Source organism: Nycticebus coucang, chromosome 2 (genome assembly GCF_027406575.1).
Source record: "Nycticebus coucang isolate mNycCou1 chromosome 2, mNycCou1.pri, whole genome shotgun sequence".
In the NCBI taxonomy this organism is placed as follows: Eukaryota; Metazoa; Chordata; class Mammalia; order Primates; family Lorisidae; genus Nycticebus; species Nycticebus coucang.
Window position 1 is genome coordinate 34,938,520 of NC_069781.1, and position 13,424 is coordinate 34,951,943.

General features: G+C 34.2%; 1 protein-coding gene across 1 annotated transcript in view; it reads right to left on the bottom strand.

The window, feature by feature from the left end:
- Positions 1-252: 252 nt before the first annotated feature.
- CYLC2 (cylicin 2) overlaps positions 253-13,424 on the bottom strand; it is a 55,354-nt gene continuing 42,182 nt past the window's right edge. Inside the window, exons 2-5 of the mRNA XM_053605922.1 lie at positions 4,623-4,663; positions 3,252-3,373; positions 1,156-1,464; positions 253-1,104 (exon numbers count right to left, since the gene is read on the bottom strand). Coding sequence (XP_053461897.1) covers positions 253-1,104; positions 1,156-1,464; positions 3,252-3,373; positions 4,623-4,663 — 1,324 coding nt within the window. The remainder of the gene's footprint in view (positions 1,105-1,155; positions 1,465-3,251; positions 3,374-4,622; positions 4,664-13,424) is intronic.

A 13,424-nucleotide genomic window follows, 5' to 3' on the forward strand; every position in this document is an offset into this window, starting at 1 on the left:
TTTCATATGACCAAATTAAGCATAATTATCTTCTATTTCTTCAATGGCATTTCCCTTAATGCTTCATAATATCTTTCTTCTAGTTTTACAAATGTCTTCCATGTCCTTTGCACTCTTCTTTGCCCCCTTTTAAAAAGTATTTGAATGATTTAAAACCTCATTATCGCTTCTAAATTCAGCTTCAGATTATTAAAATCATTTCATTAAATATATTTTTCAGTTATTCGTTCGGTTTGAATTACTATACCATGCCTACTTGGTTTTCTTTTTACTCTTATTTCCACCCTTCTTACCAGAAGCCTTTGAATCAGCAGATTCTGTGTCAGTCTCTTTCTTGGCATCTTTCTTGGTACTTTTCTTGGCATCTTTCTTTGTATCTTTCTTCCCATCTTTCTTGGTATCTTTCTTGGTGCCAACCTTTGTTTCACTTACTGTACCACCAGGTTTCTTTTCATCTTTTTTAGTTCCCTTCTTTACATCTTGCTTTGAATCTTTCTTGGCTACAGAACCTTTCTTTGTATCTTTACCCTTCTTTTCACCTTCAGATTCTGAAGCTGAATCTTTGCCCTTCTTTGTATCCTTTTTAACTGATTTGTCATCCTTCTTTGCGCCTGGTTTTTCACCTCCAGATTCCGAAGCTGAATCTTTGCCCTTCTTTGTATCCTTTTTAACTGATTTGGCATCCTTCTTTGCGCCTGGTTTTTCACCTCCAGATTCGGAAGCTGAATCTTTGCCCTTCTTTGTATCCTTTTTAGCTGATTTGTCATCCTTCTTTGCACCTGGTTTTTCACCTCCAGATTCCGAAGCTGAATCCTTGCCCTTCTTTGTATCCTTTTTAACTGATTTGGCATCCTTCTTTGCGCCTGGTTTTTCACCTTCCGATTCTGAAGCTGAATCCTTGCCCTTCTTTGTATCCTTTTTAACTGATTTGGCATCCTTCTTTGCACCTGGTTTTTCACCTTCAGATTCCGAAGCTGAATCCTTGCCCTTCTTTGTATCCTTTTTAACTGATTTGTCATCCTTCTTTGCGCCTGGTTTTTCACCTTCAGATTCTGATGCTGAATCCGTGCCCTTTTTTGCATCCTTTTTATCTTTTTTATCATCCTTTTTTGTACCTGGTTTTTCACCTTCAGATTCTGAAGCTGAATCTTTGACCTTCTTTGTATCTTTTTTAACTATTTTTGCATCTGGTTTTTCACCTTTATCCTTATCTTTGTCTTTCTTTGCATCTTTTTCCTTCTTTGCATCTGCTTCTGATTCCGATGTATCCTCTATTTTCTTGTCTCCTTTACCCTTAATAGACATTTGTGTTCCTCTAGTATCCAATTTAGGGGATGAAACTGGTTTTTCTGGGGGCTTCCTCCTGGCAGCTAAGTAAACAGATGGTCTCTCAGAAATTCTCATTAAAGAACGGTGCATCCATAATGGTCGACTATGACCTATTGCTTTGTCTTCATCAATTTTCTGAAATATGGGTTAGAATAATAATGACTAATTTGTGTTTGAGTTATAAAGTTTTCATTAATAGATAACACATATATTTTAACTTCAACCATGAAAATATTTTAGAATTTTATCAAAACTAGGTAAATAATAGATTTCATAGTTTACTCTGCTTTATAACCTTTCTTTAAACTAATGGAGAAGTATGCTTTAATTGAGACCTTCTTTCAATTTAGGAGATCTTTATATTTCTCTCAATATTTTATGTCAAAATTGCTACAGACCTCCATTGACTCATGGTATGTCAGAATCTCTCTTCAAAATCAGAAGAGGCTGTTTTTTCTTTGTTGACTCAGTGTTTTTGAGAATTCTTAGAGTATCTCGCCCACCCTCCATTTCTAGAAGAACTCAGAAACTATCTATTCTTAATATCGAATAGTTTCAGGGCAAGGCACATGTTTGTCCCTATCGTCACTTTTAAGGTCTCTGGAAGTTAGAATGCTACCTGTGGTTAAACGTAAAAGCCCAAAATTTCCTCTTGGTTGGGAGGATATAAATTGAGTGTCACCACAGAGGTAATTTAATAATACAATCTGTAATACTCAATAAATGTTAATTTGAGAGAAGTGGTGCATTATGTTTCAACTCCTAATTTAGTATTTGCAAAAACTAAATGGCAAAAATAGCTAATTGTAGTAGAAATGTTATCGAACAATGGAGAAATAAATTCAGTAAAGAATAAAAGGAAAAGAACTTTGATCACTACTGATGGGATGTAGTTCCTGAAACAAATAAGATTTGATGAAAACATTTCTTTTGAACATTCACATATCCTATATTGGCTTCAGAAATATTTATCTGACAATACTCAGAATCCTGAATTCTATGTTATAGAAACTGAAGAAGAATTTTCATTAATGTGTAAGTTAATCTCATGACTCTTTTTTTTTTTTTTTTTTTTTTGTAGAGACAGAGTCTCGCTTTATGGCCCTCGGTAGAGTGCCATGGCCTCACACAGCTCACAGCAACCTCCAACTCCTGGGCTTAAGCGATTCTCTTGCCTCAGCCTCCCGAGTAGCTGGGACTACAGGCGCCCGCCACAACGCCCGGCTATTTTTTTTTTTGGTTGCAGTTTGGCCGAGGCCGGGTTTGAACCTGCCACCCTCGGTATATGGGGCTGGCGCCCTATGGACTGAGCCACAGGTGCCGCCAGGATTTCTCTACCTGGGGAACATTTCCTGAATTTTTATACCAACTGTTAACATTAGGGTCTCCAGAATTCCTTGTTACTTAGACACAGTTTTTATAATGTTAGGTTACTGAAAAAAATTATATAAGGGGAAAATTGTATACAAAAGATGCAAATTATATATAGAAATGTACACACATCACAGTATATATATGTGCATATATATATGTATACATATAAGCATACTTATATGTATATAGGTATATATATATGCGTGTGCAAATATATATATATATATATAAACTTTTTCCAAATAGTAGAATTTAAATTATCTTTCACTTGGCTGTCCAACATGGCATTTAACAGTCACATGTAAATTTACCTAATTTAAATTAATTTAATTTAAATGTAAAATACAATTCCTCAGTCACACTAGCCTCCTTAAAAGTGTCCAACAGCCACATTATACTGGAAAGATACAAAATATTCCTATCATGATAGAAATGTTTGTTGATGAAACCAGATCTATAACACACATAACTATACACTTATTACTAATTACCACTATGTAAATAATAACTACTTATTGAAATAATTATTTGACTTTTTAAATACTTACAACAGCTACATTTTCCTGTAATTGAGAAGGTTTTGTTCTCCTTTTTTTTCCTGGCCGCGGTGGTTTGGGAAATACCAGGGCAAAGTGTTGCTGATTCCATGATTTTTTGCTTAATTCACTGACTATAATAAGGAATATAAAACATACACTTTGGCAAAAATAGTTAGAAGTTAATCAGAACAATAAAGGACAATAAGTGCAATACATATCATGTAAATGTGTAAATGAATACACAGTGATTGAAATTATTGCCTTATTATTTGGTAATGTTTCAAATTTCTTGTTATCAATACAAGCAAACAAAAATTGATTTTCTCTACTCTGACAAGTTGTAGAGATAATTATCTAAAATAGTCATTGCAAAGCCAATATAGCCTTTAATATAAATGGAAAGAAACAGTTTTACTACTTCTTTTTCCATCTATCTCTTCCAGTCTTGGTTTTTGCTTGTTCTTTTAGTTAGAATACAATTCCCTTGGAAACTATAATATCCCCTAGAGTACTGAGAACAATATCTTGTATAAAATATTTAGTAATTATATTATTGAAGTGCCAAGTCTTACGATCTCCTTAGTTAGTAATCATTTTTCAAGCTACAAGAACAAATGCACCCAAGTATTTCACTGCTGTGGATGACAAATGTAATAATTAAACCAGTAAATAAAAGTCTGTGCTAAGGTGACTAGGAGGAAAAAATTACCTGGAAGCTAAAATAGTAATAATTAATACATATATTTGAGTTACAAATGCAACCAATGAGAGAGTTCCTAATTGAACTCAGTATTACTGTAAATATTTAGAGAAAATAGACTTTTATTAGATATTAAATATTAGAGAAAATAGACTTTTCCTATGAGTTTCCCAAAGATACCCGCAGAAACAATAGAAAAAATGTACAGAAGGAAAAACATATCTAAGCTCAATATATGAGGGAAAACCACATTCTCAAGGCCCTGGACAATCACTTAAATCTGTCTTGTCTAGTAATAGAATTTGTGGACACTTATAAGACAGATCCAATCTAACATGAATATAGTAGAAGATACTTCTGACTTGAATGAGTATTTTATCCGACTTCTACATTGCTTTTCAACTGAAAAATTATCTGATTAGATGATTTCTAATATGTATTTATGTCCACCTTTATGTTGCTATACATGTTTACTTAAATGCCTTGGATTTAAAATAAAACACATGAATTTAAAAGGTATTTGCTGAACCCATATGAATGGTTCTTTAGGAAATAAAAACTCAGTTATTAATTCTCTCTCTTGAGAGTTTTGCTTTCTTTACTTTGAAAGGAGGATAATAATCACTTACCCCTAAAATTAATCATGCACCTTTTAATATAAATATTAAACACTTTCTTACCTGGAATGTAATTATCATATGTCCCAAAGTTTATTTTTTGGCTATCAAATAAAAGAAAAAGGTTTTCATTAAATTATATGAAATCACTGTTTGATGATTATTACTATACATAAACACTTTCAACCAATAACTAGAGATGTATTTTGCATTCTCAGATCAAATTATTATGTAAGATTATTTCATCCTGAGGATAGTAGAGATGAGAAAATGTGTTTTCAAATTTCAGGAGAACTAAAACACAATGGGCCAATTAAAAAGTGTATACATACACTTGGGTGGCACCTGTGGCTCAGTGGGTAGGGTGCCGGCCCCATATACCAATGGTGGCGGGTTCAAACCTGGCCCTGGCCAAATTGCAACAAAAAAATAGCCGGGCATTGTAGCGGGCACCTGTAGTCCCAGCAACTTGGAAGGCTGAGGCAAGAGAGTGGCCTAAGCCCAGGAGTTGGAGGTTGCTATGAGTTGTATGAGGTCACAGCACTCTACCAAGGGCAATAAAGTAAGACTCTGTCTCTGAAAAAAAAAGTGTATACATACACACACAAACACACACACACAGTGCCAACAAAAGTACACATAAGTACATATTTTTAGAAAGGGGGGAAAAACTGTCATAAAATTGTAATACTCAAGGCATGTTTGAATTTTACAATTCCAAGAGACATAAGATACAATACACAGGGTAAAAAATGGTATCCATATATATTGAACATTACAACTTTTTAAAATTTATTGATTCAGGTTCATTTGGGGTACAAAGAATTAGGTGACATTGTTTGCATTTCTTAGTTAATGTTCCTCTTATAATTGTGTCCCACCCCAGAGGTGTGCCATACACCGTGACCCCCATTGGGCCCCTCCTCCTGCTCCATCATTCCCCTACACCCCACCTTAAATTGATTTGAGTTCTTCTCTTATGTGAATATGTATTAGATTATCTGCTGGATTCATATTAGTACTTGTAAGACTTTACTAAGAAGAATATGTTCTAATTCCATCCATGTTAACACAAAAGATGTAAAATATCCATCTTTTTTAATGGCTGAACAGTATTCCATGGTATACACATACGGCTTGTTAATCCATTCTTAGGTTGGTGGTCATTTAGGTTGTTTTCACACTCCAGTGATTATAAATTGAGCTGTGATTAGCAGTCTAGTGCAAATGTCTTTATGATAAAATGATTTTTTTTTCTTCTGGGTAGATGCTTAATAATGGGACTGCAGGATCAAATGAGAGGTCAAAAAAAAAAAAAAGAGCAACCAATCCCGTCTACCACTGGGCAAGAGATATGAACAGAAATTTCTCTGACAGATGAGTGGAAAAAACATTTGAAAAAATTCTCATTGTCCCTGATTATAAGAGAAATGCAAATTAGAACTACCCTGACACATCACCTAACCCCAATGAGCATGGCCCGCATCAAAAAGTCTCAAAGCTGGGATGGTGACAGGATGCATAGGGGAGTGAGCACGTTCACACTACTTGTGGGACTGCAAACTAACACGACTTTTTGGAAGAAAATATGATAGATCCTCAAAGAAGGTAAAGCATTATAATTTTTTTAAAGATGTAATTGAGTTTTTTCTTTTTTCTTTTTCTTTCTTTCTTTTTTTTTTTTTTTTGCAATTTATGAATCCAGTCTACAAAACAGACAGGAGCTCCACTGGACATGGAAAAACAGTCATTTTTGGAAGGTAGCTTGAGAAGAAATAAGGAAAAAAAGCACAATGAAAAATGTGTATTGGTTAATAACAGATTACTTTTCTTGTCTTGGTTAAAGGAGAGGAGGCTTTTTTGTTCCACTGGGTTAGGTTGCCTGGAACATTTTGATTGGTTGCTGTGAATCTCCTATTTTTTTAGAAAACTGATCTATTTGGGGGATTTGGCTATTATCTCTTTCCTGATTTCTCAGAATATCAGATATTGCAAGTAAGAAGCTTAGGGTTTCAGTTTGGTGACATGGAAATTTAGTAATGGTGACAATTTTTTTTAGACAGAGTTTTGCTCTGTGGCTCTGGGTAAAGAGCTATAGCATCTTCATAGTTCTCAGCAACCTCAGATGCATGGACTCAAGGATCCTGCTGGCTTAGCCTCCAAGTAGCTAAAACCACAGGCCCCCATGATATTCTATTTCTGCCTAATTGAGTAATTCTGTCAAATTGTTCTATTTTTTGGTTGAGATGGGATATTGTTCCTACTCAGCCTGGCCTCCAACTCTTGAGCTCAAGTATCCACCTACTTCGGCCTCCATAATGTTAGGATTACAGGAGTGAGCCACCATGGTTAGTCAAGTATTATGATTTTAATACAGTTTATTTTTACTTTCCTAAAATGTGTACATTTTTTAGATATGAGTGTGTGTGTTTGTGTGGGGATAATAGTTATTTAAACTCAACAATTTTCCAGATCAATAGACACTTTTTTTAGTTCACAGATCTGCCTTTGAATTAGTTTTCTCATCTCATACTCCAAATTCTCTTGTAAATAAATTTGAAATAAGACATCACTTTATAAACACTATGAATAAGCAAAAGATCCTCATATATTCTAAAACTTCCCAAATCTGATTTATTATAGGTCATATTTTTGAGTATGTGTGCATAAAGAACTCCATTGTTTCTGTTCTCTTAGAAAATATGTGCTGGATGCAGTGGCTCATAGGGCAATAGAGTAAGACTCTGTCTCAGAAAAAAATAACAAAAGAAAAGAAAAGAAAGAAAATATGAAAAATCAAAAAGAAAACCATCTTGCAATTATTTTTCTTTTATAAATTTACATTTGTTTTATTACTATTATTACTATATGAGCATGTTTGTTCCCATTATGAACAGCTTTATTATTTAATATTTGTTTATTTGTAATGCAGATCTATAAGTCTTGTTAAAGAAATATTGTTTTGTTTTATAATTTTGTTTTATTACAAACATAGGGCCATTGTTGATAATAAGTGAGTTTAAAACTTATATATACACACATTCATATAGTGTTTCATTTCTTTTGACAGTATCTATATTAATAATTAAATACATAAAACAATGTCTTGATACTGGATTAATAGATAAATTTCCTAGCAGGAAATCTGGCACATATTTGTTATCCTATAAAAATCCAAATTGATGGCTCAGCATCCATAGCACAGTGGTTACAGCGCCAGCCATATACACCAAGACTGGCAGGTTCAAACCTGAGCTGGGCCTGCTAGACAACAATGACAACTGCAACAAAAAATAGCTGGGTATTGTGGTAGGTGCCTGTAGTTTCAGCTACTTGGGAGGCTGAGGCAAGAGAATCACTTGAGCACAGGAGTTTGAGGTTGCTGTGAGCTGTGATGCCACAGCACTCTACCAAGGGTGACATAGTGAGATTCTGTCTCAAAAAAAAAAAGAAAATCCAAATAATCCAAGTTGATTAATTGAATCAAATTTAATATTTGTTGACTAATAGGTTATCCAATCCAGTGTTGACTTAAATGAGTACCTGCTCCCAAATTACTCTCCCCACTGTCTCTGAATCTCTAATTTAGATCCAGCCAATGTACATTTATACATTGCTGAAGAACTTTTGGTTCTCAACCATGATTATGAACTGCTGAATTTCAAATTCCTTGAAAGGCAAAATATTTCAGGTTCATAAAAAAATATTTTTAAACTTGATATTTTCAAAATTGTACATAGGAATTATTTATTAATTTATTTCTCTAGAAAATATTCTTTGATCACTAAGCAACTGAATTAGAAAGCAAAAATAAAGATTTCTAGAAAATGCATAAATGTTTAAAAAACAAAATTTCTTCTAAAGAACACAATGAAATCACAATAAAATTTCTTTTAATAAGCCACTGACCAGAAGTCTCTACCAAAAATTATGGAACACTGCTAAAAGTTCAGAGAAAAGAATTTATAGTTTTAATGCCTTATCTTAGAAAAAAGAAATTTAAAACCAATGTGTTAAATCTCTATTCAAATGAGGAAAATAGTATGATGAAAAAAGTAAAGAGGGGTAGATATGTTCCAAATCATTTTTGAGACAAATATAAATAACCCAAAACCTCTCAAAGTTATTCTCAGAAATGTGTATTTCAGATGAATACCTTTCATTAACAAAATATGCATTTTTTAATTAAAATCATCTGACTATGTCAGTACATACTGAAGAATTATTGAGAAGGTAACTTGTAATAAAAAATTCTGAGAAAACTGGGAACAGAAAGCACAGCCCTCAAATGTAAAATCAAACTAAATGAAAAAATATTGCTTATCTTTTCCTGTAAATCAAAAACAAAGCAAAGATACTCACCTCTACTATGTCTATTCAACATTGTAATATAGAGTCTTTTTTGTTCCATAGAAAATAAAAGTATTGTCATTGGAAAAAAGTAAGCAGAGGACATGATTGGATAAACAGACTATCCAATGATATCTATAAGAATAATTTTTAAAGCTGTTAAGCAAATTTAATAGGATTATGTAATATAGGGTCTAATTACATTAATTATGTAATAATTAATTACAGAAATTTCAAAATGTACATTTAAGATAAAATTTATAATAATATACAGCAAATTATATAGAAATAAAATTAATGAAATATCTATAAGACTTGTTCTGTAAGAAATATAAAAATTATCCCCACAAAAATAAGGACTTAGACAAAAGGTTTATATCAGCTTTCTTCATAACCCTAAACTCAAAGCAAGTTCCCATCAACAGAAGAATAGATAAGCTATTCTATATTAGCTATTTTATATTAAGATAATGAAATACATCTCATCAATCTAATGATGTGAATTGCTGATGTGTACAACATGGCAATATGAATGATTCTAAAAGAGAAAATTCAGAAATGCAAGAACATATACAATACTATTTTAATGTATGGAGCATTAGATAAGACTATTCATTACATAGTAAATGAATACTCATTTATTAGAGAGGACTCTAATAATGACCAGAATCTAACACAGTGTAACTTTCTGGAGTGTTCAAGGTTCTTTATATATTTCTTAGGGTGGATTAGGTTAGAATTAGTGAACAGTCATTTGATTTTAAATCTCTTTCATTTTTACTGAAAAGAGTTTATAGGAAACTCAAATAGCAGCACTCAAGTTCCGAATAATTATGTAAATTTTCATATGTGATAAGCAATTACATTAATTTAATCTTACGGCTAGATATCATTTTTCCTTCTCTTCCGTTAAGTCCTGCTCTGTTGGTGAGAACATGTCTCTTTCCTCACCTCTCAGAGACAATCATAAAATTCTCTAGATTGGGTTGCATTTGGATTCTATTTTCAACATTTGTTAACTTAAGAAAACAATCATAAACAATAAATAACATATCTCATCTTTTAACCTTTTATTTTGAAATATTTCCATATGAATGAAAATATATTTCTGTTCTTTTAAATTAAATTTCCTTAGACTAAGATGTAATTTAACAATTTACCCTAAAAGGAGGGGGGGAAAGGTGACAATTTAAGTCAAAAGATTTGTTGCTGGAGGGGAAAGATTGCTAACTAGAATATGCTTTTGCCAGAAACTTCTGCTCAGAAATAGAAAAGTCAGACTTAAGTGAACTTGGAAAAGTTGAAATCAGGGAGTTGAACAAAAGGAAGAGAAATTAAAGTGCACATCATCCCCACTAAGACAAGCTGCCAGGGTGAGAAAGAGGAAGAAAAACATCAGAGACCAGGTATTGAGCCACTACCCTGAAGTTACCTGGTGCTGAAGGAGAAGAGAGATGCCCCTCTCCTATGGGGTCTTCCGTAGGATTTGCATGAGTGAGCAAGGAACAAAGGGCTTCTCATCTCATCCCATGGGAGAGAGCTACCAAGTCCCACTTTTCCTACACTAGGAATTTCCACCTCTGGGTCCCCATCCTGCCCAGTGCAAAAGTGAACAATTTTTTCTGTCTGCAGTCCTGAGCCCACAGCCCACACTCCCCCATATCTGGTTGCCTGATGGACTGCTCCCTGCAGAAGCAGGGAGATCTCTGAGTGACTCTACATTGTATGGGCTGTGGAGCTGCTGGCCCCCACTGTGAGAGGAAATTGTGGTGCCACAGCATAACTTTGGTATAAAGTAGTCTCTTCTGGCTCTCCCTCTTGTTAGGGGGAACCTTTTCCCTGCCCTCTAGAGGCCTTGCCTGGTGTCTGTGCTCAGCAATCACTGACTCCCCTCCTGTCAACTTTCAGGAAGACAAACCTATGTTCAGGTGACTGCACTGGGAAGGTCTAGGAACTGGATACCACGCCCCAGCCACATGTAATCAGATCCCCCTCATCCAGCCACTAGGTGGCTTGGGGTGTGAATTGTGAGTTAGTCTGTAAAATTTTCTTGTCTAGCTGTTGCCTGCAGAAGGGTACAATGTTTTGTAACTTTTACAGCAAAGACTTCAGCAAATTATGGCACCTCCTTTGAACTGGTGGAGGACAGGCTAACATGAGGGCAGAACCAGTTTGGCCATTTAAGCAAGGCTGGCCCTTAGGTACTCTTATGCTACAACTCTGAAAGGAGCTTCCTGAGGCTATTGGGGAAGGGTCACAAGCACAGCTGTAGCTCATTGGCAAAGGGGTGGTAAGTTCCATGTCCTAGAGCCTCCAGAACTGATCTCCCCTTGCCAGTTTTAGTTGCCAAAGAAGTCTCTGGTGCTGCTTAAGCATTCACAATTAGATTATCTTCCATAAATATTTACGAACAACCTACCAATACAGCTAAAAAAGTATAATTAATATTTTTTTAAAAGCTGAAAATGCACAGGGAGAGAAATAAGGAGAATCCTGACAACATAAAAAATCAGAGCAGATCAACTCTCCCAAAGATTATAAGGGAGATACAGCAGAAAATAGCATCCATACAGAAATTGTTGAAATGTTAGAAATAGAATTCAGATTATGGATGGCAAATAAGATGGATGGAATTGAAGTGAAGATGGAAAAAGAAATCCAAAAATATAGTCCAGAAGTTTTATCAAGAAATTAGTAAATTTAAAGACAAAGTCACCAAGGCTATGGACATAATTAGGAAAGATAAAGCAGAGCTTAAGAAATTGAAAGAGGCATTCAAGGAGCTTCTGAACCCAGTAGAGAGCCTCCGTAATAGAGTGGAACATGGAGAAAAAGAATTTCAGAAATTGAAGATAAGATATTTGGACTAACCCAATCATTGAAAGAGGCAGAAAAAAAGAGAATGAAAACAGAATATTGCTGTGAGAGTTATGGGATTACTCCAAAAGATTAAACATTGAATTATAGGGATTTCTGAAGAAAAGGATTGTCCTAAAAGCTCTACTTCAAGACATCAAGGTGGAGAATTTTCCAAGCATTGAAAGAGACACAGAAATTCAGATACTAGATAGTTTTAGCAGCCCAGCAGGACTCAATCCAAACAAAGTATCTCCTAGATACATTGTAATTAATTTTGCCAAATTCAATATCAAAAGAAAATCTTGCTTGTGTAAGGAAAGTTTTTACTCCAAAAGGAAAAATATATCAGAATGACAGCAGGCCTTTCAGCTAAAACTTTTCTAGAAAGAAGAGGTTGGTCATCAGTATTTAACCTTCTTAAACAAAACAGTTTTCAGTCTAGGATCCTGTATCTTGCTAAACTCAATTTAGTTTCATTTGCAATAAATAAATCAAATGTTTTACTGGCATGTAAATGTTGAAGAAATTTGTCACAACTAGACTAGCTCTACAGGAAGTACTCAGACCCATTGTTCATAATGACCAGGAAGATGGTCCATCACAAAAGTAAATACATGCAGAAATTAAAGAACAAAGCCTAGCTATGACAATGGCAGGAGGGATAAAATTAAGCACCAGATCTGCACAAAGTAAGATGATAAAAATTCCACCATACATATCAATTATCTCAATAAATGTGAATGACTTGAATTCTCCAATAAGGAGGGACAGGCTGGCTGACTGATAAAAACTAAAACTCAGTATTTGTCTACAGGAAACATAATAAACCTGTAAGGATAAAACAAGACTCCGGGTGAAGGGATGGAAAACATATTTCGAGCACTTGAAGTACAGAAAAAAAAAATACAGGGATTGAGATCTTATTTGCATGTACAATTGGATTTAAACCAATAAAAATAAGGAGGACAAGGATGGACACTGCATACTGGTCAAGGGAGTCATGAAACATGAAAACATTTCAATGATTAACATGTATGCACCAAAAATAAATGCTCCTAGATACATAAATAAAACTTAAATGACCTGAATGATGTGATTTCTTTCAGCTCTGTCATTTTAACACCTGTCAGACAGAACTGGACAAATCCTCCAAGCAAAAACTAAATGAAGAAATAAACACAACCCTAGAAAAAATGGACTTAACAGAAATATACAGAATATTTCATTCTAATAAAACGGAATACACATTCTTGTCATCACTCCATAGATCATTCTACAAAATTGATCATATCTAAGGCCAACAAATTTAAAACTATAGAAATTATTCCTTGCATCTTCTCAGACCATCACAAAATAAATTTGAACTCAACATCAACAGAAATCTTCAAACCCGCATAAAGTCATGGAAACTAAACAAATTTATGGTGGATAACAGCTGAATTAAGAATGAGATTAAGAACCAAATCATTAGGTTTCTTGAACAAAGTAATAATGAAGTTACAAGCTATAAAAACCTATGGGATACTACAAAGGCTGTCTTAAGAAGGAAATTCATAACTTTAGATTCCTTCATCCAGAAAACAGAAAGAGAGCAAGTAAACAACTAATGGATCATCTCAAGAAACTGGAAAAGGAAGAACAATCCAATCCCAAAAC